We start from the raw sequence: 27,783 nt of genomic DNA on the forward strand, positions 1-27,783 counted from the left end.
TTATTTTGGGTCACATAAGCTCAGAGTTGTTCCAATATATTGAAGCCAAAATCCAGCATAGAGCGGCTGAGTGAATGTGGTGTGGACTGTGAGTAGGAGGGTCAGTGTGTCAGAGACGCTGTAGAAGGACAGAGATCCTGCACTATAATCCATATACACTCCTATTATGGAGAAGGATGAGGCTGAGATCTGAGTCTGAATGTTGTTGTGATAGAAAGAGAGAGAGGGAGAACACTGCAGACTCCAGGACTGACCGTTGTGTCCCAACTTACACTCATTGCTCTGTCCTTTACTGCTGATCCCTTTATATGAGACTGAGATGTACAGCACACATCCTTTAATACAGCTCCACTCAACCTCCCAGTAACAGCGTCCACTCAGACTCTCCTTACTCAACACCTGACACAAGCCATCAAATCTCTCTGGATGATCAGAGTAACACTGGATGTTATTACTGCACATCACCACTCTGTTCTCCTCAGACAGACTGAGGTGGTTATTTATTATGCTGGGATCCAGAGTCAGACGACAGTAATCTAAAAAAACAGAAGAAAACATCTGTTCTTTTACTCATAAAGTCTGCTCGTCAGAGTTGTGTGTTAGACACTATTCGGTATTAAGGCAAAACAGTGTGATCATATTTAAACCTCTGACACTGATAAACCAACATGTTTAAAGCTGATTCTGTTTCAGAAGCTCACAGCATTCAGAACATTCAAATATTTGGAGACGAGCAGATTTAAAAGTAGAAATAGTGACTGTGTGTGTGTGTGAGTGTGTGTGTATGTCTAAGTGTGTGTGCGTGTGCGTGCATGTGTGTGAATGTGTATGTGTGCGTGTGTGTGAGTGAGTGTGTGTAGTGTGAGTGTGTGTGCATGTGAGTGCATGTGTGTGAGTGAGTGTGTATGTGTGCGTGAGTGAGTGTGTGTGTGTTTCTGTAGTATGTGTGTGTGTAGTGTGTGTGTTTGTGTGTGTTGTAGTGTGTGTACGTATATGTGAGTGCATGTGTATGAGTGAGTTTGTGTGTGTGTGCGTGTGTGTGAGTGTGAATGTGTGTTTGTATTTGTCTGTGTGTGTGTATGTCTGTGTACTGTGAGTGTATGTTTATGTGTGAGGGTGTGTGCGTGTGAGTGCATGTGTGATTGTGTGTGTATATGTGTGAGTGTGCATGTGTGTGAGTGTTTGTGTATGTGTTTGTGAGTGTGTGAATGTGTGTATGTGTGTGAGTGTGTGTGTGGGTGTATGTGTGTGCGCGTATGTTTGTATATGTGTGAGTTGTTTGTGTGTGTGTGTGAGTGTGTGTGTTTGTGTGTGTGTGTATGCGTGTGTGTGTGTATGTGTGTGTGTGAGTGTGAGTGTGTGTGTGTGTGTATTGTCTACATACACTGTAGAAAATCTCTAGTTTTTGGCTCTGAGGGTAAAATCCTAAGTGCATAGTGCAAAAGCCCTCAAATAACCAATCAAGATCTCTGAGGAATGTTTCCAACACCTTGCTGAAAGTATGCCATGAAGAATTAAGGCAGTTCTGAACGTGTTGCTAACTATTGCTAAATGTGTTGCCTGTGGGGTGTGTGTGTGTGTGTGTGTGAGAGTGTGTTTGGTATGTGTTGATTATGATTTGTGTTTGTGAGAAGTATAGTGTGTATGTGTATTTGTGTGAGTGAGTGTGTGTGTGTGTGTGTGCATAATTGTGTGAGTGTGCGCATAGGTGTGTGTGAGTGTGTGTAGGTGTGTATTGTATGTGTTTGTGTGAGTGTATGTGTGTGTTTAGGTGTGTGTGTGTTTGTGTGTGTGTATTTTATGTGTGTGAGTTTGTGTGTGTATTGTATGTGTGTAGGTATGTGTGTGTGTAGGTGTGTGTGTATGTGTTTGTAGTTGTAGGTGTGTGTATGTGTGTTTGTGTATGTGTGGGTGTGTGTGTATGTGTGTGTTTAGGTGTGTGTGTAGTTGTACGTGTGTGTGTATTGTATGTGTGTGTATGTGTGTAGTTGTAGGTGTGTGTGTGTGTGAGTGTATGTGTGTTTGTGTATGTGTGGGTGTGTGTGTGTGTGTAGGTGTAGATGTGTGTGTTTGTGTGTGTGTGCATGTTTGTGCATGTGTGTGCACTTCTTTTGTTTTGACATATTTTTATACACACAAAAACCAAAAGGAACAACAAATTTCTCACAATGTAGTGGAGTAAAAAGTACGATTTTTGACTTTGAAATGTAGTGGAGTGAAAGTAAAAAGTCACCCAAAATGGAAATACTTAAGTAAAATACAGATACACAAAAAAGTAATGAATTACATTTACTTAGCTACTGTCAAATCTGGTATTGTATGTGTAGGTGTGTGTGTGTTTGTGTGTGTGTGTGTGTGAATGTGTGTAGGTGTGTGAGTGTGTGTATGTGTGTAGGTGTGTGAGTGTGTGTTTCGTATGTGTTGATTTTGATGTGTGTTTGTGAGAAGTAGAGTGTGTATGTGTATTTGTGTGTGTGAGTATTTATTATGTGTGTGTGTGTGAGAGAGAGTGTGATTGTGTGCGTGTGTGTGAGTGTGTGCATGTGTGTGCATAGGTGTGCGTGTGAGTGTGTGAGTGCGTGTGTGTGTGAGTGTATGTGTGTATATGTGTGTGTATGTGTAGGTGAGTGAGTGTGTGTGTGTGTGAGTGTATGTGTGTGTGTGTGTAGGTGTGTATTGCATGTGTGTGTGCAGATGTGTGTGTGTGTCTGTGTGCATGTGTGTAGTTGTAGGTGTGTGTGTTTGTGTGTGAGTAGGTGTAGATGTGTGTGTATGTGAGTGTATGTGTTTGTGTGTATGTGTGTAGTTGTAGGTATGTGTGTGTAGGTGTTTATAAATCTTGTGTGACATTCCCTTTTGAGAAACAAAATGTGATTTTAAGAAACAGTTGTGATGAACTGTGAGGGTTCTAATGTGTTTAAGCAATTAATTAAAACGTCATTAAGGTCGACTTTGTTTTCTGCTGCATTTATTGAAGAAGTGTAACAGAACACAGTAAAATGTAGTGAGGAGCGAACAAAATCACATGAGTGTTTTTCCTCACTCACATAGTCATTTCATTGATTATGGGTTTATAGCAAGTAATAACAGAATAAAAGAAACAGCCCATCACCCCCTAGAAGGACTTTCTATATCATCCACTGCAGAAAGCTGTAAGTCACTCTTCTCTTTGTTGCATTGTACAGTGGCCTACACAAATACGGGCACCCCTGGTAAACATGAGCAAAGTGACCAGTAAAAACATTCTTTATTACTTGTTCTCTTGATCAGGCATTTAAACTTTTAACAAAAATCTAAGATATCTGAAATCAAACAGAAGTGCTTTCCCATTCATATCGTTTATGTGGTAAAGTTCACCTGAGTTTTTATGAACAATTAAATGGTCAGCCATGCCTTCCAGTTTCACTGGGGCATAAATATAAGGTGACACACAGGCCAAATTACCTTAGTCATCTCTCACTGTGAGAAAGACCAGAGAAAATGGCAGTGATGTCTGATAAATGTTGTTGAGCCACACAAAACCGGACGTGGATACAAGAAAATAGATAAAGAGTTAAAAATGCCCGTTTTCAATTAAAAATGCCCAATTATTTCAGGGAAATAATTCAGATGTTAAGAATCTGCCAGGAAGATGAAGTATGTCTATATGGAACCCACACACAGTGAGGAGGATGGTTCAAGTAGCCAAAGAAGGGCTGTTTGTCTTCCAAAGACCCTGGACAGCTTGTTTAGATACACAGTATCATGGACTCCATCAAGTACCTTCCAGCCAGGAAGCTTAAACTGGGCCATGATTGGATCTTCCAGGACAATGGCCTTCACAATGCCCAGACCTAAACCCCCATAGGAAACCCGTGGGATGAGCTGAAGAGGAGAGTCCTTATATTGGACATCAGAATCTGAAGGATCTGGAGAGGTTCTGTATGGAGGACTGGTCTCAGATCTCCTTTCATCCAGCCCCATTAAGCATTATAGGAGAAAACTATTATCCTTGCAAAGGGGGACTGCACAAAGGATTAAATGAAAGAGTCTAACTACTGTGCCTCACATAGATTTGAGGAAAATATTGATTTCCTGGTTAGATTTAGGCTCCTTCTTTCAACAATTGTACTTCAAATAAAGGTTTTTTATAGCCATTCTTGCTCGTTTGCCTGGGTTACAATATTTGTGGACAGCCCTGTGAATTGAAAAGTCAGATTAGTTCCACCAGAAGAGAAACTCAAAGCCAAAAATCAAAGAGACCCTCATTCTAAATGGCAACACTGTTATCCACATTTCGTGGATTCAGGTAAGTGTACGGCAGAGCAAGCTTCCTGTTTCTGGAATCAATTTTCTTCTCAAGATCCTGCAGATTATTTTTAAACTGAGTTATCAGTTTCAGCGGCACCTCCTCACTGAACAGCTCCTCAGGGTAATGTCCAAGCGGATACTGAGAAAGAAAGAAGGGAAATGCATTTGATTATCTTCAAATTCCGTCACAGGTTGTTGACATGAACCAGTCGGGATCTTTTCATTTCACAAAGCCATTCTAAGGTAAAGACCATTATAATTTCTGCTTGTCTTCTCACATTTTCATTCCTTTATTTTACATCACCATGTCTATGGAGTTATTTTGTGTCTAAAGTTTCAAATAAAATGATCAAATTAATCATTATTGAATCAGTCATCCTGATATAAGTGTATTTGTCATTGGCTGATTTTTGCTTTCATTTCTTTCTATTTGCTGATTTGCTGATATCTTCTTTACTTCTGGAATCGCTCTTCCTCTTATGAAAAAATTTTTGCTTCTGACTTTTGACACTTTATAACAGGGGGCGGGTCTTAGAAGAGAGCGTTCACCTGCGGTTTCTATTGCGTAACTGATTTGGGGTGACGGGTCTTCTGAACACATAGCCACGCACCACTCTGGAGCCATGATCTCGAACATAGCAGAGGGCATTGTACTGAGCGTAGTGCTGCCAGAGAGGGTTACGCTGACAAGTTCACCCTTATGAACAGTGTTGGTCATATGTATCGATGTAAAACGGCTTCCTGGAAATACTCTGTAAGCTCAGAGTCCTCTGTGGATCTGTGTGAGACGGATTTTGGAAACTGAAGCACTTTGGTAAACTTAGCTGTTGATCAAAGGTGAGTCATGTATCGAGGTTCCAGCTGCTAATGTTAACTAGCCTAGCAGTGTCCACTAAAGGGCATAGTAGGTGTGCTTGGCAGCTGTTTCAATCAGTGTTTATTAGCCCTGCTACTGATGACCTGAAGCTCTGCAGGATTCCTACTACTTCTTACCTTAAAACACCTGATGCAGCTCATCAACTGACTATTGAGCCTTTCATGAGCAGTTCGGCTGTATTGGGTCAGGAAATCATTGAGTCTGATGTAATGTAGGCAGTGGAGTATATAGACTCACCCGATCAGAGCCCTCCTGGCTTAGCAAGTAGACAACAGCTATTGCATTAACTGTGGTGCTGACGTCAGGTAAGGTCTCAAGAATAGACTGCCTTGTGGTTTCTCCTTTTTGACGAGGTGGTGGACATCGGAGAGAGCTTGGAAAGTTGGGCATCCATGCCCCCAAGTCAAACTGAGAGGGCAGAGTAAGTGAAGAGTCAATCATAATTGTTTATATTAGTATATTAGATGTAAATTAAGGCAAAACGTTTGAAAACCTGGCCGCTGTTGACCGCAGCATGTTGAGCAGACACTGTGAAGATCACCATGGTCACAAACTTAGCCAGCTCTTCGACAGTGCAGAAAGACTTTGGAAATCCTGAAAGTGAGGTGAGTGGAAAGGTTTTAAACAGGATTTTTAATTAAGGATCGAAAACAAACAAACAAACCAAGAAATAAAAAGACATACCAGCCTGACTTTGTTCTAGCTGGCCGTTTTCTCTTATCTCGGTAAGCCAAGCCTGCAGCTCCTTGTCTGCCCGGACGTCTTGATCGCTGTAGTAATGCGACACAAATCCAGACACAAACCTAGTGGATAAAAACGTTTAGACATTATTTTATTACTAAATGGATGAAAAGATTGTAAATATTGCAGTAGAACACACACACATTGTCTAAGCCACTTATCCTCCTGGGCTATGGGTCCCAGTGGAAGGCAGGAAACACCTTGGACAGGTCACCAGTTCATCACAGGGCAGACAGACAGACATATACATTCACATCTGGGGACAATTTAGCATCTGCCTCGCTGCATGTCTTTTGACAAACAGACACAGGGAGAATTCCACACAGAGAGGACCCTGGTCACTAAGTTGGGGAATTGAACCCAGACCCTTCTTGCTGTGAGGTGACAGTGCTACCCAATGCACAACCATGCCATCCTGAAGCGGAACAATGAATTTCAAAAATGGGTCAATTAAGAAGAAAAAGCCTGCATAAAACAGCCATAAACCAGCCATAAAATGGTCAACTCCTTTGATCGTTTAAACACCCTAAAGGGCCATTGCGTCTCTTTAGTAAGTCATGACAACCGCTTTTTAACACTAAAATGTAAACTGCGAAACGTTAGTAAATCTGCCCCAAAGAATTTTCTTGCTCCCATACTTTAAAATGATGTTCCACAGCTCCAGACCATCATCTCTGTAGTAGTAATGGGGAATCTTCTCCAATCCCCTCTCCTTGATATCATCCGGAATACAGAGGGAGCTGTACGTCAGAGTAGAGGCTGCTCTTTGCAGGAAGGTTGTCATGGAGTTGTTTCCAATGGCAGTAAACTATATAATGATGACAAACATAATTAACCATCATTGTCCACACTGGACTGCAGAACATCGCCACAGCAAAGGTGTTCACCTGAGGGAAAACCCCATCCACTGAGATCAGCACACTCCTGGCCATGATGTTGATCTGGAGATTGTAGCGAGTGTGAGGTATCAGGAGCTGGAAGAGGAAGAGTGATAAAGCACTTTTACTATGCTGAATTGCTCTGGTCTGTTCACTGGACCTTACGCTAGCCACTAACTGTTAACTGTTAACTGGTAACTCCAACTGACCAACTTCCTCAGCTTATGAGCTGTCTTTCTCATGTGTAGGGTGTCTTGCTCTTCTTGAATTTGCATGTAGACCTACTTAACAGTATTTAGGTCATTCAAAGCTGCCAATAAATTCAATGTAGTGATCCAGTTATGTGAAAAGGTCAAGGGTCAAACAAATGAAAAATCTGCTTGACCCAGTCACAGGAAAAGGAAGATAAGGGGAACATCCCACTGATCATGTTGACAAATGCTCATGGGGTCATCATTAATAGTGAAAGCCTGTGTAGTACTAAAAGTCTCCCTTCTCTGTGGATGTGTAGCAGTCTGATGAAAACAGGCTATTTGATTTATTGTTCATAACTAAATTAAGACCAAAATAAACTACAAAAACATACATTTATGCTGCATCATCCACCAACAAAATCTTCTGTAACCTGTCATGGCATAAAAAGGGTGCAGTTTTGACCACCTTCAATGATGTATAGACTACTCTGGGTCTAATTCATGAAACTTTATAGAGTTAAAGTAACAATGACTGAAAAGAATAAAATGTGAAACAAACAAAATGTAACAGTGTTTATTAACACGGTAGAATAATCTACAGTGGTATGCAAAAGTTTGGGCACCCCTGATAATTTTCATGATTTGCATTTATAAATCATTGGTTGTTTGGATCAGCAATTTCAGTTAAATATATCATATAGCAGACGAACACAGTGATATTTGAGAAGTGAAATGAAGTTTATAGGATTTACAGAAAGTGTGCAATAACTATTTAAACACAATTAGGCAGGTGCATAAGTTTGGGCACCCCAACAGAAAAATTATTTCAATATTTAGTAGATCCTCCTTTCCAGAAATAACAGGCTCTAAACACTTCCTATAGCTTTTGCATACCACTGTATAAATTAAAAGCGCAGTATAATACATCTCTAAATATAGAATAGTTGTGGCATTTGTTTATACCAATGTGCATGTAGAATAAGTGCATAAACTTTTGTACAGAATTGTGAGATAGAGCTGGAAAGGATGTACAGCAGGTTAGGCTGATAAAGGATAGAGAGTGAAATGTACTAGTGAGTGAGGAAGAACTAATGAAGAGGAAAACGAGAGAGAGAGGAGCACAACGGGGGGAGAGATAGTGGATCAGGAAGTGCAGAGAATTAGTAAGGTGGAAGTGAGGGCAGCTTTAAAAAGGATGAAGAATGGAAAGGCAGTTGGTCCAGATGACATACCTGTGGAGGTATGGAGATGTTTAGGAGAGAAGGCAGTGGACTTTTTAACCAGGTTGTTTAACAAAATCCTGGAGAGTGAGAGGATGCCTGATGAGTGGAGAAGCAGTGTACTGGTCCCCATTTTTAAGAACAAGGGTGATGTGCAGAGCTGCAGTAACTACAGAGCTATAAAGTTGATTAGCCACACCATGAAGGTATGGGAAAAAGTTGTTGAAGCAAGGCTAAGGCGAGAGGTTCAGATCAGTGAGCAGCAGTTTGGTTTCATGCCCAGAAAGAGTACCAAGACAGGAACTGTGGTACTGTATGAGGAAGTCAGGTGTAGCTGAAATGTATGTTAGGGTGGTGCAGGACATGTATGAGGATAGTGAGACAGTGGTGAGGTGTGCAGTTGGAGTGACAAATGGTTTCAAGGTGAAGGTAGGGTTACATCAGGGATCAGCTTTGAGCCCCTTCTTGTTTGCAATGGTGATGGACAGGTTGACAGATGAGGTCAGGCAGGAGGCTCCATGGACCATGATGTTTGCAGATGACATTGTAATCTGTGGTGAGAGTAGAGAGCAGGTGGAAGAGAATCTGGAGAGGTGGAGGTTTGCACTGGAGAGGAGAGGAATGAAGGTCAGTAGAGACAAGACGGAATACATGTGTATGAATGAGAGGGAGGCAGGTGGAAAGGTGAAGATGCAAGGAGTAGAGGTTGTAAAGGTGGATGACTTCAAATATCTTGGGTCAACCATCCAGAGAAATGGACAGTGCAAAAAAGAGGTGAGGAAGAGGGTGCAGGCAGGATGGAGTGGGTGGAGACGGGTGTCAGGGCTGATGTGTGACAGAAGGATAGCAGTAAGAGTGAAAGGGAAAGTTTACAATACAGTAGTGCGTCCTGCTATGATGTATGGTTTGGAGACTGTGGATCTGTCTAAAAGACAGGATGCTGAGCTGGAGGTGGTGGAGATGAAGATGCTGAGATTTTCGTTGGGAGTGACAAGGCTGGACAAGATTAGAAATGAGCAGATCAGAGGGACAGTGAAGGTGGAGCAGTTTGGAGATAAAGCCAGAGAGGCCAGGTTGAGATGGTTTGGACATGTGTTGAGGAGGAATAGTGGATATATTGGTCAAAGAATGTTGGAGATGGAGCTGCCGGGTAGAAGGAGAAGAGGTAGACCTCAGAGAAGGTTTATGGATGTAGTGAAGGTGGACATGGAGATGGTTGGTGTGAAAGTAGAGGAGGCAATGGATAGGGCAAGATGGAGGCAGATGATCGGCTGACCCCTAAAGGGAGCAGCCGAAAGAAGAAGAATACTTTTGTACAGAATTGGCATATGCATAAATTATTAGTACTATTGTTATTTTCTATCTGTAAACTCACTTGGTGGAAACTAGGCCTTGTGTTAGCAATGCTAATGTACAGCTGTTTTTTACGAGTGTTCCAGTTTGATAAATCCATGCTGTAGTTGAGCTGACAGTGAGATACTGGTTAAAAACAAGGACGCAGTGTTAGGCTGTGTAAGTGTTGGAGGAAAGTGGTCACCTTGAACAGCGGATGACATGAAGGCAAGTTGCGCATCATGGCCACAGTGAAGACCTCCCCCATCAGGTGAGTGCGCAGCAGATGGAAGTTCAGCTCATGTTCATTAAACTCTGCATTTCTCACAAAGATCTTCGCCAACAACCAATCAGTCTCGGAGTCGGAGGGCAGAAAGATGGGATTCCCTCGTCCAGGCTCCTGGTTCAACTGAATACAAAAAACACCACAGCTTACAGAAAAGTACAGTTTAGTTCTGGAGCAAGCCAGCCACCAGCACTGAACTGTATTTTTAAATGAAATACAAAACTATATAAGATTCCATATTAACAGCAGTGCAATATCATCTTTTCTCAACATTATATATAGGGATACGCATATTAATAAACATGTTTAAATTTGCAGTTTTATTTAAGTTTTTCAGACATATGAACATAAACAGCTAACTGGCTAACAGACTCCTCTAGTAATATCTGCTGAAATTGAAGACAATGAGCCTTTTCCTTCTGAAAGTACTTCTGGTGGCTAGTTTTACAATAAAGTTATTTTACAGTAGCCATACAATAAGGTGTTTTAAACAGTATAATCTGCCTGTACTGTAAATGCTACCACCTATCTACCACCCTGAACAACCCACCACCACCCCAACGCCAGAAGCTGAACTAACGGTGAGAAAATGGAATATAACTCCTTTGAAATGACAGAAGGTTTCCTGCTTTTACCTGGATGGCAATTGGCATCAGTTTGCCCTGAGTGCTGAAAAGCAGACAGAGTGGAGCAGCCAGATACTGCTTTTTCTTGTTGATCTCATTTCCCTCAAGGTCTCTCAGTCTTTCGTAGTCACAGAGGAAGATATTTCCCTTCTGATTGAATACAAAAGAAATTGAACACAAAATAAAAATAGAGCTAGAAATAATTAAATATATAAATAAACAGACAACTGTTACAAATTAAGAGTGACAACAGGTGGTTTGAAACAGAATGTTATGGCAGTGTAGAAAGCCGTCATTGGAGTGTATGTATGTGCATAACATAAGCCCCACCCCCTCCTTGCCCCCTTTCCTGATAGTGTGCAGATGCCTTGTTGACAGTGAAAGGTGATAAGTGAGAGACCCTTGGAAGAGACCGAGGGGCGTATCAGTGATGTAGATATAAATTTCAATGCAATTCAGTTTCCAGTCCAATTTTTCTATTTGCATTGAAATCATTGCTCTTGAAAGTTTAATTTAACTGTATGAAAAAGGATCGATTTGTCAAATGGTGTCTTTTTTACCTTCATTTCTGATTCCAATGAGCTCGTATCTGGTAAAAAATTTTTGACCATTTCATTGGTGACCGGGAATTTTTTAGGCAGTTTTGAGCAGCGCTTGATGATCATGGGATTCAGGCCATTTAGAAACTGGTATCCAAAGAATTCATCCGTCATCCAATTCTTTTCCACGTATTCTACAAAAAATACAAACAAATAAGCCCTGGCAGGGAGATACTATGGAAGCTACACTATGTAAGATGTGGGGATTTGGAGACCTCTCTGGTGGACGTGTGTAATTGAACCCAACTTGTGCAAGAACATTTTATAAAGTGAGTTGTGCTTTTTTTAATTCAAAGAGAACGCAGTCCAAGTTTGAAGGACGTGTCTTTTGTGGATGGGAATAAATGATCTACTATTGTCATCATATCTTCATCACTATAATGCTGATTTTGCATTTGAAGCTAACTATTGGGCCAAACCTTCTTTCTGACTTGCATAAAGACGTATGTCGTGGTGTGAAGAACTCCTGACCTGAAGCCTCTGGCGTTTAAATGTTTATTTCTGGCTTTACAGGACAACTCACAGCAGTGCACACTCATAATATTTTACCTGTTTTTGTTCTCCTGACTCAGTGACTCAGTTTTAATAAAAAAACTTACATAGTGCAGCTTTGATGTGGATTCACTGGTGGTGTTAAATTACCGAAAGTCTTTGTCTTGTTGGAGATCAGCCCATTGAGGTCTTCCAACCTACTCCAAGTGTCATATGAAGGGCATTCCAGTTTGAGCTTCATGAAACTGAGAAAAATATATATTGATGCATAAAAAGAGATCCATCAACATGCAAACCTGACAGTGAAATTATGGATCATTCAAATACAAAACTTACGCTCCAGCTGAGGTGAACTTGAATTCTTTGTCTTTGGTGAAAGAGAATCTGACCTCAGGGGGCAACTCATACGGACTTTGAGCAAGTACAGCGTGAGGTAATCCCGGAGCATGTATCCTCCAACTGTAAGACATAAATACATAATATATAAATGCACAGAGCTGGATTGCAGGAGACACATTGTGTTGTTACACATTTGAATATAACTTCAAGGAGAACAAGTGTCAGACTGAAAGTAAAACGCAGCTGTGCTTGTGCAGATCATGTGTTTTAATAATTTGGTTGATCTTCGATCACATTATTATCACCAAAATACTTTAGTTATTGCACTTTGTTAATGAGCTTAAGTGTCATTTTGTTTCTTTCACGTACGTTTTTTTTACAAGTAAACATTTTTTATTGACCTGTAAAGTATTCATTTTGCTATCTCAAGTGAATTTTTACTCATTTATTTTCCTATTTTTCTATGTGTAGTCAAGTTACTCCAATTGATCTTTGTGCAGGGACCACTACCACCCATTAGTCTTTAGAGAAGACAAGGGAGATTCATAACTCTGGGTCATGCAGAGGGTTATGTCCAGCTTTGAATCACTTTAATGTACAAAAAGCCCTCCCTGGCTCGTAAGTTATCAGTCAAATTATGTATTTTTGCATTTAGATACTTGAATATGTTACAATGTCAATGTTTTTCATTTCCGCTAAAGCATAGTTTTTAGCTCCACACTTCCATTTTTAACTGAGTAAGATTTTGATACAGCGCTGGCACTCAAAGGGATGTCGTGGCCAAACTGAGAAATGCAACCATCGCTAACCACCTGCTGTAAACGTTGACTCGCCTCCCACAGCAAAGCCGTTGTAGTCTCTAGAGCAAAGTTTTCTAGGAAAACCTCCGTCTGATGATATACATTACTGTGCGAAAGTCTTAGACACCAAAGATACATTTTCAAAATCTATTTTTTTTGTATATATTTTTGTTTATTTGTTGAGAAAAGTGTTAATATTGAATAAAGCAAATTTATAGAATATGAATTAATAATGATTTATATATATATATATATATATATATATATATATATATATAAACAGAGCCCCTTTCACCACAGGCTTTCTATACGTTTAACACAACTGATCATCACATTGCATTTGACCACGCAAAGAAGTCTGAAAAGCCTGAGCTGTGATGTGTAAAGTAGTGTGTGCGTGTAAGTAAGAACATGAGTGTGGTTGGTTAGTGTAGTGGTTAACACCTCTGCTTTCTATGCTGTAGACCGGGGTTCAATCCTCACCAGGGTTAGCATCCTACACTATACCAATAAGAGTCCTTGGGCAAGACTCCTAACACCACTTTCACCTACCTGTGTAAAATGATCAAACTGTAAGTTGCTCTGGATAAGAGTGACAGGTAAAGGTTAATGAGTGTGTCAATATGATGTTCACTTACTTGAAGTTTTGGCGGCGTCTCTTCAGGTTCTCTTGTCTGTGTGCCACCAGTTCACAAACCGTGTCTTGAGATTTTAGCATGGCTACATGGGAAATGCAAAATATATTTAAGAATTGTATGAAAAAAAATATTCCTGCCTTGTTAATATGCATGTCCTTTATTTTTAATAATGAGTAAATATTTGCTGGGATAGCAATATTGTACTTTTTAAACTCTCACAGCAGAAACACACAGTTCCGTCATAGACTGGTGCTTTGAAATGAGTCGGTGAACTGCTTCAGCATTTAATTCAGCATTTTTACACACCTACAGAATCCCTGAGAATCAGCTTCTTCTCACAGCCCATCCAGCGATGACATGGGAAAAGAATACAGACTCCTTCAGGTGTCGTTACAGTGATTTCGGAACAAAACCACTCATCGTCAATTAATGCCATAATGGCTGGTGACTTAGCTTCCAGTTCAACCAGTAAGAGTTGGCCGATATTTTCTTTGCACTCGACTGTGAACGTTTGCTCCTGTTGGGACATAAAGGTTTAGACATTTTAGGTAGTAGTTTAGGTAGTTGTGCACCTGAACCCTGGAGGGCAAGAGTTGGCGTGACGATGATCACCCTGGTCCAACTTCAAGGAAGTGACACTTGGGACTCTCTTGTCGGCGTCCTGGACTCAGTAACATGGACATGTTAATTGCCTTCGACCACGGACACATTCTCTTCTATGAGATATCAGGTCATTCTGACTGCTTCCACTTTCAGGCTTCATCTTGATTTCACACGGACCTTTTTTTTCACTCAGAGTAGTTTAATGTGATATTTTGGAGAGGTAAATAAGGGGTTATAAGCCAAAATAATCTCCAAAGAAAATGTCATTTTTTTCAGTTCCCCTGTTTCTTATAAGGCCATCCTCAGGTAAAATTGACTGCATTTGGATCAGAACTTTTCATTTTAATTTAATTCAAATTCTGAAAATCTTTAATATAACAGAATAAAAAATAGCCAAAAACTGACGATTAAAAAAAAAATCTCATTATAACTTTACGTGCAACCGCTTACTTGAGTGATTTTTAAAAACTTATTTACTAAAAACACACAAGTCAATTTTAAAACTCTGGATTTAAAAAAAAAATTATTTATTTGTAGTTCTACAAACAGAGAACTGAATGAACTTACCGATCCAGCCCAAAAGCCTGTTACTGTGTGAAGATGATGTGGTCCACTATTACAGATTGCACCAATTAACTTGATGTAGATCCTGTTAGAGGTGCCAGCATAAAGAACGTCACCAGTGGAGACCTGGACTGTGTACTTGCTCATGGTGACCCTGAGTTTAAAGATGGAAAACACGTGCGATATTGTACATCTGGTCATTTTCAGATTTGTATTGTGGTTCCAGCCTGGACTTAATATGTTCACGGTAAATGTGTCTGTTTTGTAAATCACTGTATCTTCCATGGATTTCTACAGGACACAGTTACAGTTTAGCTACAGTATATACAGTGTAAAAAAAGAATACTGTAAGATCTGTAGCTCATCATCATCATCATCATCATCATCACTCACCTGATGCAGGACTGATACTCAGCGCAGTCTGTTAACTCTTCAGCAGCTGTTTGCAGAAAGAACTCAGCAACCTCTGCAGACGTGACACAGCCTTTCCAGCTGTGCTGCTTTTATGTTCTCACTGACACGTCTAACCAAGACCCTCCCAGAGGGCGTGTCTTTGTCTTAGATTTCACTGGAATTGGAAATGGGACAGTGATGACAGATTATTAATAAACATTAATATTTGGACAAAAACAAAACAATAACTAGTGATTTTATATATGCAAACATTTTAGGGCCAGAATTTCTAAACCTCTCCTTAAAGAAGTATGAATTATGAATTTTAATCCACTCCCTGGTTTGGCTGATCAAGCCCTCATTAAACTATATCAGGAGTGCTGACCACATTTTTAAAAATAAAGTATTTTTTGTTTCTTTTCACTGCGTTAATGTTTATTTGGATTGATTCTAATGCTGTGTAAATAAAATAACTATAATAAAGAAATAACAATGTTACAGTACCTTAGCAACTCCGTTACACTTCGTAAAGATACAAACACTCTGATTAAAAATAATGTGTAGGGGGTTTACAGTGTGGTTTAAAGTTTTTTGGAGTTGACGTATTTGATACTCAAGTAAAAGTGTAAAAGTACGAGATGTACTTAAAGTACAAAAGATAAAAAAATATTTTTTAAATCTTTCTAATTCAGTTTTCTTGAAACAGAATCTTCTTTCCTGAATGTTAATTAGTGACATTGAACGTACATATAGGTTTAAGATAGACCTGCATCATCAGCACAACTATACGAATGATTTTAATGTCAGATTAAATGTCATTTTTTGGAGCGCACACCAAGAAGAGTTTGTTGAGCTAACCAGATCATTTAGTTCTTCTAAATAAGGTTTAGTAGGTTTTGGTTTTGCTTGTTCTTGGTTCTTGCTATGGTTTGGTAGGTTTTAGTATGATTTGGGAGTTTTTGGAAGGGTTAAGATGTTCTTTAGTAGTATTTAGTAGTTTTGCTGTACGTGTAAATAATCTTGTGTTTCCAGACTTTAAAATGCTTCTTATTAATATCATAAAAAGCTAAATCTTAACCATGTAAAGTAGCCTAAAGGCTGCTGTGATTGTAGCTGTGCATTGTCATTTTTATTATTAATAACTGATCTAACCAGTGTGATATATTTTTAGCCTCCCCTTCATGTTTCATGAGAGAGAGCATTGTGTGGAAGGCTTTATCAGGCAACCAGCAAAACAGTGAGTAAGAAAGAAAAATCCATCTTGCGCAACTACAGGAGCTTCCAAAGCCAGACAATACAGGGTGATTCAAACAGATTCATCTGATTTCAAAGCACCGTATTTTTTCAATCATGAGGGACAGAGGAACCAATCACAAACCAGGTGAAAGAGGAGCTCATAGAGTTTCTGACTGTCACTAGAAGATGGCTCCCTTCAGTCTGTGAGGAGCTGAGACCCCTGAGCAGAAAGCGTTCGGCGTTCTCAACGTCAATAAGAGTGAATCAGTCATTACTGTGCAGCGTGATTTTCGTCAGCAACGTTAGATGGAAACTATTGCCGATGGATGATACGGCCATTAATCTGCCCAAGCCTAATTATTTACACCCTTGTGTGGTGTTGATGTGTTTGTCACTCAGTGGTCTGCTGGACCCACTGCATTATTTGAAATCATAACCATAACAAGTTATGTAAAGATTCCAGATGTTTAAAATATCAGAAGTGTCCAGTGTAGAGTTCTACTTTAGCAGCTGTAGCCAATCAGCAGCCTGTCCATGTTATCTAACCACACACACACACACACACACACACACACACACACACACACACACACACACACACATAAATGTGTGGCGGGTTCAGTGTGACAACCCTGAAAATGGGCTATTTTATCTATGTATGTTTTTCACAGAAAAGGCCAAGGAACCTGGGATACTGCCACCTTCTGTGGGCCAGAACCCATTTAACATAGTCTGAGGGGATGTGGAAAAGTGTCCTGTGGTCGGACGAATCAACATTTGATCATTTTTTTTTACAATCATGGACACTGTGTTCTCTGGGCTAAAGACCACTCAGCTTGTTATAAGTGCACAGTTCAAAAGCCAGTATTCATGATGGTATAGGGGGGGCATTAGTGAACATGGCATGGGTGACGTGCACATCTGTTTGTAAAATAACGGGTTTTATTAGTCAGGATTGTAGTAGCTGTTTATGTCAATCTGTATGATCCATTGCATATTAGAAATAAAGGTAAAAGTTCTTCAGTAATTATATGTTAAGGAACTAATTTGTGACCTACTGTTGTTCAAACAGTTTAGTTGCATGAATAAATCACTGAGACACACAGGGTGTGAGAAGGTAAGCCTTACTCTCAACGCAGACTGGCATTTTTCCAAAGAACTTCAACTGTGTTTTTCAAAGGGACCTTTTTGTTGATGGCTTGTGTGACTTGTGGTGACTTCCTAAGCCACATTAAAAGGGTTCTGAACGTAAGTGAAAGTATTTGAACTTCAGAACCAACCAGTTTTGTCTGTTGGATAACAGAAAAAAAATCTCAGTGGTAAAAAAGTGGTTTCAGAAAAGCAGATTTGCATACTGTAGAAAGCAGATGTCTTTTCATGGTTATGCCATCCTCGCTGAGTTTCGTCGCCACTGGGTGTTTGGCCCACACCTTCCTGCCAGCTCTCACGGCTGTCATCTTGGGGCGCCGGGGCTGGGTGTATACCACACAGTGTTAATTGGAAAAACAGTAATTGTGAAATGCAGGTCACAATTTACAGGTCTGTGGAATCTGAAGAGAACAAATAAGCAATATGAGTGCAAAGTGTACATCAACTAACAAACCCATCAACACTCCAACGGCTTTTAAAGAAAGTGTGGTTTCTGAGATCTGCTCTGATTTCATTTTTCTCCAGAATTTTACCATCAGAATCATAAACATGTTTATGATACATTAACTTTAACTACTACAATAACCTGCTGTTTAATGATTCTAGATACAACCCCTTTTCCAAAAAGTTGGGACACTGCAATTTGTAAATAAAAACAAAATATAAATGATATGCAAATTATCTAAACCCTGTATTTCATTGGCAAAGATTCAAACACAACATGTCAAATGTAGAAACTGGGAAATTTTATTGTTTTTCAAAAAATATATGCCCATTTTAATTTGATACCAGCAACACTTTGCAAGTTGGGATGGTTCAACAAAACGCTGGTAAAGTTGTGTAATGCTTAAAAACACATGGTTTTTAATTGGTAACAGGTCAGTAACATGATTAGTTATAAAATGAGCATCTCAGAGAGGCTGAGACTTTGAGAAGGGGTTGAGGAGGGGATCACCACTCTGTGAAAAACTGCTCGATCAAATAGTGCAACAATCCAAGAATAACGTTTCTCAACATAAAGTAGCAAAGGACTTTTGCTTTTCATCACCTACAGTACATAATATCATAAAAACAGTCTGGAGAAATCTCTGTATGCAAAGGACAAGGCCAAAAACCAGTACCAAAACCATTTGCTGGCTGTGATCTTTGAGCCCTCAGATGGCACTGCAATAAAAACAGACATGAATTTGTAGTGGAAATCACTTCATGGGCTCAGAAACACTTCAGAAAACCACTGTTTGTGAAAACAGTTCATCACTGCATTCACAAATGCAAATTAAATTAAATGCACAGAAGAAACCAGATATATACAGGAGCCAGAAATGCTGCCACCTTCTCTGGGCCATAGGTCATTTAACATGGCCTGAGGAGAAGTGGAAAAATGTCCTGTGGTCGACAAATCAACATTTGATAATTTCTTTAAAAATCATGGACACTGTGGTCTCTGGGCTAAAGACTACTCAGCTTGTTATCAGTGCACAGTTCAAAAGCCAGTTTTCATCATGGTATAGGGGTGCATTATTGCACATGGCATGGGTGACTGACACATCTGTGAAGGTGCCATTAATGCTGAATGATATAAACACGTTTTGGCACCATCTGCTGCCATCCAGACCACGTCTTTTTCAGGGAAGGCCTTGATTATTTCAGCAACACAATGTCAAACCACATTCTACATGTATTCCGGCAGCACATCTCTGTATTAAAAGAGGCCAGGTACTAAACTGGCCTGCCTGCAGTCCAGACCTGTCACAACTGATAACATTTGGCAATTTATAAAAATGAAAAAATACGACAGAAGAGACCCTGAACTGTTGAGCAGCTGAAATCTTACGCCAAAAAAAATCTGAAACATTTCACTTTTAAAACTACAGCAGTGTCTCCTCAGTTCCTAAATGTTTACTGTGTGTTGTTAATAGAAGAGGTGATGACACACAGGGGTAAACAGGCCCCCTGTCCCAGCATCAAATTCAAAATGGGTATATATTTTTCAAAAATACTTTATATAAAAATACGTTTTTACTTGCATTCTGCACAACATCGCAACTTTGTTGGAAATGGGGTTGTATTAAAATAGGGAAATGGCCACACCTAAAGGGGAATTCAACCAACTGTTCTAAACTTAACCTGTAAAAATAAATTGTTAAGATGTAAACAAAGTCATGGAGAGAGGTTGAGGTGAAATGCTCTGTTTTAGAGACAATTCATATTTTTAAATACATTCCTAGTACATGCAGGAAAAACTGTAGCCAAAGAAATCATACAGCTTTTTCAGATTCAACATCAACATTACATAGAAACACTCTGAGGACATGTACAGGTTCACTGGTGGTTCTGGATAGGAAATAAAATAGCTTTATTTGTGTTGTGGACATTGAGACCCCTGGTTCCTATCATCACCACTCTGAAGAACTCTGAGCTTGTAAGTTTCTCTACAATGAACTAATATCACATTAAACCACTCCGAGTGACAAGAATTATGCAGAAATTCTGAACTATCCTTAAAAATGTTTTTGAACCTGGGTTTGAATTTGCTGATCACGGTTTGTTTATATCAATTATGTTTTGACAGTGATGTCTAGTGTGGTTGTTAATAATGGGTTTTATTAGTCAGGATTGTAATAGCTGTCAATCTATATGATCCATTTTGTATTAGAACTAAGGTAAAAGCTCTTCAGTAATTATATGTTAAGGATCTAATCTGTGATCTACTGTTGTTCAAACCAATTAGCCGCATGAATAAATCACTGAAAGACACATGGGGCGTGAGAAACTAAGCCTTACTCTCAACGTAGACTGGCATTTTCCCAAAGAACCTCAACTGTGTTTTTCAAAGGAACCTTTATGTTGATGGCTTGTGTGACTTGTGGTGACTTCCTAAGACACATTAAAAGAGTTCTGAACGTAAGTGAAAGTATTTGAACTTCATAACCAACCAGTTTCGTCTGTTGGATAACAGAAAAAAATCTCAGCGGTGAAAAAGATATTTCAGATAAGCAGATTTGCATACTGTAGAAAGCAGATGTCATATCATAGGTATGTAATGGGAGAGCTGGGTTTGTGTTTTTTCCTCCTTATTATGTTCATTGTGAAAAAAAAGGCATATAACTGCAAACCCAATTTTAAAAAAAATTGGGACAGTAGGTAAAACGTAAATGTATACATTCTTGTGTCCTATACTGATACCACATCTGCTGATGAGCATCTGCTGAAACCGATGCCAGTCCAATACCATCTTTTTCTCTCTCTTAAACAACTAAGCTATTAACAATTACACGCGTCTGTCTGGATGCACTTTGCTTAATCTAAAGGCCTAAATAATCTTGTGCTCAAACGGTGAAAGAAATATTTTCCTCCCTTAAAGGAAGAAATACCAAGCCCACATCATGACTCAGTTACGCAATACACCTGTCCCAGATTTGTCCATGTAGAGTTTGAGTAACTCAAATGAATTCCTGGAAACTTTAAACCTCTCCATTTACACACACACACATTTTATAAGCCATTTATCCTTCAGGGTTGCAGGGGAGCTGGAGCCTATCCTAGTGGTCACTGGGCGAAAGGCAGGAAACACCCTGGACAGGTCGCTAGTCCATCGTAGGGCACCTCTCACCTCTTTAGATAAATGAAAAACATTTTAGCAGCACTGTGTGACTGTGCGCTTAAAACAGAGAAACTAATTCACTGTGTCTTCACAATACAGTGTAATTTAACACAACACAGTGTAATTTAACTAGATTTCCGTGAAGGAAATACAGCGCTTACAAATCAAGAATTTATTGTACAATTTAAATGAATAAATCACATCATAATAATGAAGTAAGAAAGGAAAGATGGATGAGAATTGAAGGAGAAAAGAAAATGAACAAGGACACTGATGTGAAGCACCTGCATGTTGTCAACATCTGTAATCATTTTGTTGTGTTCTGATTCAGTTACTACAGAGCCAGTGGCTCCCCCTTGTGGACATTCTCATTAAATGTGAGTGAGTGAGTGAGTGAGTGAGTGAGTGAGTGAGTGAGTGATTGACAAGTCAGGCTCATGAGGTGCCGGACTTCTAATAAAAAGGAAGAGAAAGAAAGGAAGCAAGGAAACGATGGACAGACAGTAGAAAAAAATGAAGGACAGAAGAAAATGAAAGAAAAAAAGGAAGGAATAAAAGATGAAGAAGTGAAAAAATGGGGGAAAAAGGAGGCAAAAGAGAGAGGTAACCAAAGAAAGAAAAGGCAAGGAAATGAGTGAATGTGGTGTGGACTGTGTGTAGGAGGGTCAGTGTGTCAGAGACGCTGTAGAAGGACAGAGTTCCTGCACTGTGATCCACATACACTCCTATTCTGGAGGAGGATGAGGCTGAGATCTCAGTCTGAATGTTGTTGTGATAGAAAGAGAAAGAGGGAGAACACTGCAGACTCCAGGACTGACTGTTGTGTCCAAACTTACACTCATTGCTCTGTCCTTTCCTGCTGACCCCTTTATATGAGACTGAGATGTACAGCCATCCCTTACCGCTCCAGTCAACCTCCCAGTAACAGCGTCCACTCACACTCTCCTTACTCAACACCTAATACCAGTAGTCAAATCTCTCTGGATGGTCAGAGTAATGCTGGAATCTCCCACTGAACGTCACCACTCTGTTCTCCTCAGACAGCCTGAGGTTCTGATTTACTGTGTTGGGATCCAGAGTCAGACGACGGAAATCTAAAACCAAAAGGAAAGAATACATATTCTTATGTATACATACATACGTATTCACAGAATTTACATCTTTTAAACGTTTACTAGTCAGAGTTTCCTTCTGTCTGTTTTAGTTTTTAGCTTTGCTTGCAGCTGTCCAAAAATATCAAGTATCAACAAAACGGTAACTTTGGAGATATTTAACTTCTTTAATTTAAGTGAATGTAATGAGATTTTACCCAGTTAATTATAAATCATTTCTATTGATAAATTCATCATGACACTTTTACACAGCTCTTGTGCTGAAGTGGTGCAGAAAAATAAAGAGAAAGAAGCAGAAATATGTGTTATTTAGGGCAGCGTCTAATGAGCACTAAGGGGAAAACAGTGTGATCATAATTAAACCTCAAACACTGATTCACCGCCGTGATTAAAGCCGGTTCTGTTTCAGAGGCTAAAAACATTCAGAACATTAAGATGTTTAAAGTTATGAGAAGATATTAATGAAGAGACTGTGTGTGTGTGTGTGTGTGAGTGTATATGTGTACATGTGTTTGGGTGAGTGTGTGTATGTGCATGTTTGTGTGTGTGTGTGGGGGTGTATGTGCATGTGGGTGTTTGAGTGTGTGTGTGTATGCATGTGTGTGTGTTTATGTGAGTGTGTGCGTAAGACTTAAGACTTATTTTCAAATTTTCATCTCTAAAAAATGCAAATAACATATTTACTGTGTAATTCAGAAATTATTGTTTCTTTTTATTGATGATCATTTAAGGATTTTCATTAATCAAGTAAACATGTTCATCACTGTGTTTCACAGCAGGAAGCTCCTCTTACCATGTGGAGAGATATTACTTAATTCCTGCGTGCAGAATTCCTCTAGTCTCTCTTTCAGATTCAGATTCAGATTCAGATTCAGATTCCTTTATTGATCCCAGGGGGAAATTGCAGTTGTTACAGTTGCAGCCATTTATGTAAAAATAAACACTTTACTAATAATTTAAGACAATATATAGAATTTACAGTATGTATGTGCACCAGATTTAAGTACTCTACACACACAATTGTTGTTATTGCACATATGAACAGTTTTTGAATCACACACTGAGGGAGGAGTTATAGAGTTTGATGGCCACAGGTAAGAATGACTTCCTGTGGCGCTCTGTGGTGCATTTTGGTACGATGAGTCTTGAGCTGAATGAGCTCTTGTGTCTCATCACCATATCGTAGAGTGGGTGGGAGCCATTGTTCATAATGGCCCGCAGCTTAGACAGCATCCTCCTCTCCGACACTGCTGTCAGCGAGTCCAGCTCCACACCCACAACATCACCGGCCTTGCGGATCAATTTGTTGAGTCTGTTGGCATCTGCCACCCTCAGCCTGCTTCCCCAGCATGCAACAGCATAGAGGATAGCACTCGCCACCACAGACTCATAGAAGATCCTGAGCATAGTCCGGCAGATGTTGAAGGACCTCAGGTGCCTCAGAAAATAGAGACGACTTTGGCCCTTCCTGTAGAGGGCGTCAGTGTTCTTAGCCCAGTCCAGTTTATTGTCAATATACACACCCAGATATTTGTAATCCTCCACAGTGTCCACACTGACCCCGCTGATGGACACAGGGGTCACCGGTGCCTTGTCCCTCCTGAGGTCCACCACCAGTTCCTTTGTCTTTGTCACATTGAGCTGCAGGTGGTTCCGCTCGCACCATGCGACAAAGTCCTTCACCGTTGCCCTGTACTCATCCTCTTCACCCTTGCTGATACATCCAACTATTGCAGAGTCATCAGAAAACTTCTGAAGGTGGCAAGTCTCTGTGCAGTAGCTGAAGTCCGTGGTGTAGAGGGTGAAGAGGAAGGGAGAGAGGACAGTACCTTGTGGGACTCCAGTGTTGCTGACTACTCTTTCCGACACACAGTGCTGCTGGCGTACATACTGTGGTCTGCCGGTCAGATAGTCAACAATCCAGGACACAAGGGGGGCATCTACCTGCATCACTGTGAGCTTATCGCCCAGAAGAGCGGGCCAGACGGTGTTAAATGCACTGGAGAAGTCAAAGAACATGACCCTCACAGAGCTGGCTGGCTTATCCAGGTGAGCATAAACTCTGTTGAGCAGATAGATGATGGCGTCTTCAACTCCCAGGCGGGGCTGATAGGCAAACTGGAGGGGATCTAGAAAAGGCTGGACTATGGGTCGGAGCTGATCCAAGACGAGCCTCTCCATGGTCTTCATGACATGAGACGTAAGTGCCACTGGCCTGTAGTCCTTGGCGTCACTGGGTCGTGGCGTCTTTGGGACAGGAACAATGCAAGATGTCTTCCACATCATGGGGACCCTCTGGAGAGTCAGGCTCAAGTTGAAGACATGTTGAAGTACTCCACAAAGTTGGGTAGCACAGGCTTTAAGCACCCTGGGTGGAACCCCATCAGGGCCTGCAGCCTTGTTTGTGTGGAGTCTCTTCAGTTGTCTTCTCACCTGGTCAGCAGTGAGACACACTGTAGAGGAGGTGGGTGGGGGAGGGATGGAGGTGTGAGATGGGCTATCACACGAGGGGGGCAGGCTATCAGGAGGGGGAGGGGGGATGAGTGGTATGGTCTGCTGAGGACTGGCAGCAGAGGAGTCAGGCTGGGGGGGGGGACAGAGCCTGCCGTGTCAAATCTGTTAAAGAACAGATTTAGCATGTTGGTCCTGTCCACACTGACCTCTACTCCTCTGTTGTTGTTGGACCTGAAGCTGGTGATGGTCCTCATCCCATTCCAGACCTCCCTCATGTTGTTCTGCTGGAGTTTCCACTCCAGCTTCCTCCTGTACTTCCTCCTGTACTTCGCCTCCTTGATAGCTGTCCTCAGTTCCCTCTGGATCGTTCTCCTCCCTATCTCCAGCTCTGAAGGCCCTCTTCTTCCTGTTGAGGAGAGCCTTAATGTCCTTCGTTACCCACGGCTTGTTGTTTGGGTAACATTTAACAGTCCTGGTTGGGACAGTGGAGCCCACACAGAAGTTAATGTAGTCCGTGATGCACTCTGTGAGCCCGTCGATGTCCTCTCCGTGCGGCTCACAGAGTGCAGACCAATCAGTAGCCTCGAAGCAATCCTGCAGTGCCTCGTAAGTCTCCACAGACCATCTACTCACTATCCGCTTGGTCACAGGCTGACTCTTCACCAGCGGCACATAACAGGAGCTGAGGTGAACCAAGTTGTGGTCTGACCTACCCAGCGGGGGAAGGGGGGAGCAGCTGTATGCGTCCTTAACATTAGCATACAGCAGGTCCAGTGTTCTTTCCTCTCTGGTGGGACAGTCCACATACTGCGTGAAGTGTGGTAGTGCCTTGGCCATAGCGACATGGTTAAAGTCACCTGATATGGCGATGAAGGCACTCGGGTGTTGCGTCTGGAGACGTGCTGTTGTTGAATAAATGACGTCACTTGCCGACGTCGGGTTGGCAGAGGGGGGAATGTAGACAGTCACGATGATGGCATGCGAATACTCGCGTGGTAAATAATATGGCTTGAGTCCGACAGCCAACAGCTCAATATCCGGGCAACAGGTACGTTCCTTGATGGTAATGTGACCAGGGTTACACCAGCGGTTATTGACTAGCACAGCGACACCACCTCCTTTGCGCTTACCGCTCTCGGTGCAGCCCCGGTCGGCCCGAACAGTCTGGAAGCCATCGATGGAAACATGGTCATCCGGGATGTCCTGGTGTAGCCATGTCTCCGAAAAGCACATTAGACTACACTCCCGGTACTCCCTCTGACTCCTGGCTAGTGCTGTCAGCTCGTCTATCTTATTAGCCAGCGACCTCACGTTGCCCATGATGATGGAGGGGAGACGCGGCTTATATCCCTTCTTCTCCATAAGCCTCTGCCGTCTCTCCCTCGCTTTCCCCGTGCGCCGTTTCAGATCAGAGAGAGATTTCCTCACTCCATCAAATGAGAGATGTTGATGGACAGAGATGCTGGAGAAGTCCTCAGATCCAGAAGAGACACTGAAAGACTGGAAACTCTACGGAGAGAAATATAATGAAAAAAGGATAAATGTGTACAAGAGTAAATCAATCAGCCTCTGTAGATCAGATGATTACTTGGAGAAACTGGATGTGATCCTCTGTGTGTGAAAGCTGCTCCAGCTCAGTGTCTCTCCTCTTTAGATCAGCAATCTCCTGCTCCAGTTGCTCCAGGAGTTCTTCAGCTCCACTCAGTTGAGCCTCCTCCTGAGCTCTGATCAGCTCTGTTACCTCAGAGCGCTTTTTCTCAATGGAGCGGATCAGCTCAGTAAAGATCCTCTCACTGTCCTCCACTGCTGCCTGTGCAGAGCTCTGTTACAACACACACACAAGATGGAGCTCCATTTACACACCAGCTATCATTCACTCTCTCACTGGGACTCTAGACGACTCACTGTCCACACTGTGGCTGTGTAGGATCTCTAAGTGTCCAACACTGGACTCCTCACTGTCTGACTGGAGGAGAGTCTGACTGAGCTGTGAATCAGCTGCTCCAGCAGATCTCTGCTCACTACTCACCTTAAGAGTCTTCACAGCCTGTTTCACCTCCTGCAGCTTCTTCTCTTTCTCCTGGAGTCTCTGCTGGAATTTCCTCTGCATGTCTTTCACTTCATTTCAGACACAACATCAACTCTTTATGAATTGTAAGATAAGAGGTGAACGATGAATAAGGGGATATAAATACATTGTTACTCTAATGGACTTTGGCACCATCATGTGTGCTGTAAACTGTAGAAAGCTAGAAGATGGGTGTGTCAACTGGTCAAACACATCTGACTAGATTAGTTCAAATATAATCCATCCATCCATCCATCCATTTTCTAAGCCGCTTCTCTAATCAAAATATTCTGTTTCACACATTCACTTAGAAGTCAATTAAAACTCAACTTCAATTGGCTTTTTGACAAAAGAAGAGTTAAACATTACATATTTATTCCTCAAATTATAAATAAAAAAGAATTCTTGGCTTTTTCTGGTTTCTTTCTGCTGAAGCTGCTACTGTATCGTGGCCTTTGTGTTCATCCATCATACACAAATAACAGACCATCTCCTGGTCAGTACGACAGTCGATCTCAATCAGTTTATAATGCTGAGAGCAGATCTTCTCTTGTAGCTCTTTGGAGGCTTCGACCAGCTTGTGCTTCTTAAAGGCAGGAGACTGATAGTGAGGTTTAAGATGAGCTTCACAGTAAGAAGCCAGACGCACCAAACAGGACTTGATGGCTTTGCGTTTTCTCCCAGTGCAGAAATCACAATCCACATCTCCAGGTCCAGCATAACAGAGAGCAGGAGAACCAGCTTGGAGTTCTGTCTTCTTCAGTTTCTCCACCACTTCAGCCAGCATGTTGTTTCTGTGTAGAACAGGCTTTGGAGTGAAGGTCTCTCTGCACTGGGGGCAGCTGTAGACCCCCCTCTGATCCTCCTGATCCCAGCAGCCATTAATACACACCATACAGAAACTGTGTCCACAGGGAGTCGTCACTGGATCCTTCAGCAGATCCAGACAGACTGGACAGCTGAACTGGTCCTGATCTACTGAAATACTGGCCATTTTCCTGCCCTCACAGACTGAGAGAGAGCAGCTCTCTGAGATCAGTTTCGCTTCCTCTGAACTGAGTAGGAGATGGTTTCCTGCTTCTGTGTTTGGTGAAGTGTCATAGAGAGGAAGGTTGAGAGAGAGAGAAATGAGGAGGAGACTGAAGAAGAGACAGATAGAGACAGAATCCTTTAGTTAAAGTTTAACAGAAAACATGTGGAGTAGAAGCGTTTAAAGTAGCAGATTAAATGGACTCCAGTTTGTAGGAGTAATAAAGTGCAAATCTGTGCAGATAATCTGATCTATTAT

The 27,783-nt window shown here is 41.2% G+C and overlaps 2 protein-coding genes across 2 annotated transcripts; both read right to left on the reverse strand.

The window, feature by feature from the left end:
* On the reverse strand, window positions 1–27,533 carry LOC119263228. Its single transcript, XM_037537828.1, has 7 exons — window positions 26,907–27,533; window positions 26,457–26,554; window positions 26,016–26,249; window positions 25,196–25,936; window positions 22,003–22,052; window positions 1,385–1,425; window positions 1–536 (listed from the first exon to the last, which is right to left on the reverse strand). Exons 1-7 carry the CDS (start codon window positions 27,487–27,489, stop codon window positions 1–3), a joined length of 2,283 nt encoding a protein of 760 aa, XP_037393725.1. The 5' UTR covers window positions 27,490–27,533.
* On the reverse strand, window positions 2,952–14,938 carry LOC108437532 (hydroperoxide isomerase ALOXE3-like). Its single transcript, XM_037538177.1, has 15 exons — window positions 14,873–14,938; window positions 14,483–14,633; window positions 13,619–13,829; window positions 13,313–13,394; window positions 11,872–11,994; window positions 11,686–11,780; window positions 11,005–11,177; window positions 10,454–10,594; window positions 9,738–9,941; window positions 6,796–6,882; window positions 6,547–6,716; window positions 5,852–5,970; window positions 5,661–5,761; window positions 5,405–5,575; window positions 2,952–4,429 (listed from the first exon to the last, which is right to left on the reverse strand). The coding sequence occupies exons 2-15, from the start codon at window positions 14,624–14,626 to the stop codon at window positions 4,250–4,252; spliced, it is 2,001 nt and encodes a 666-aa protein (XP_037394074.1). The 5' UTR covers window positions 14,627–14,633; window positions 14,873–14,938; the 3' UTR covers window positions 2,952–4,249.
* Window positions 27,534–27,783: the final 250 nt, after the last annotated feature.

The sequence above is a fragment of the Pygocentrus nattereri genome, chromosome 4 (genome assembly GCF_015220715.1).
Source record: "Pygocentrus nattereri isolate fPygNat1 chromosome 4, fPygNat1.pri, whole genome shotgun sequence".
Taxonomy (NCBI): Eukaryota; Metazoa; Chordata; class Actinopteri; order Characiformes; family Serrasalmidae; genus Pygocentrus; species Pygocentrus nattereri.

Bases quoted from the DNA above. Each gene is read 5' to 3' on its own strand.
- LOC108437532 (XM_037538177.1), bottom strand. From the start codon at position 14,626: ATGAGCAAGTACACAGTCCAGGTCTCCACTGGTGACGTTCTTTATGCT. The intron at 13,830-14,482 runs GTAAGTTCATTC...ATGTCCCAACAG, and splicing joins CAGGCTTTTGGGCTGGATCG to GAGCAAACGTTCACAGTCGA. The intron at 5,971-6,546 runs GTATGGGAGCAA...TTTATCCACTAG, and splicing joins CTGTGGAACATCATTTTAAA to GTTTGTGTCTGGATTTGTGT.
- LOC119263228 (XM_037537828.1), bottom strand. From the start codon at position 27,489: ATGGCCAGTATTTCAGTAGATCAGGACCAGTTCAGCTGTCCAGTCTGT. The intron at 25,937-26,015 runs GTAATCATCTGA...TTCTCTCCGTAG, and splicing joins ATCACATCCAGTTTCTCCAA to AGTTTCCAGTCTTTCAGTGT. The intron at 537-1,384 runs GTATGTAGACAA...CTGTTTTTTTAG, and splicing joins AACTAGAGATTTTCTACAGT to ATTACTGTCGTCTGACTCTG.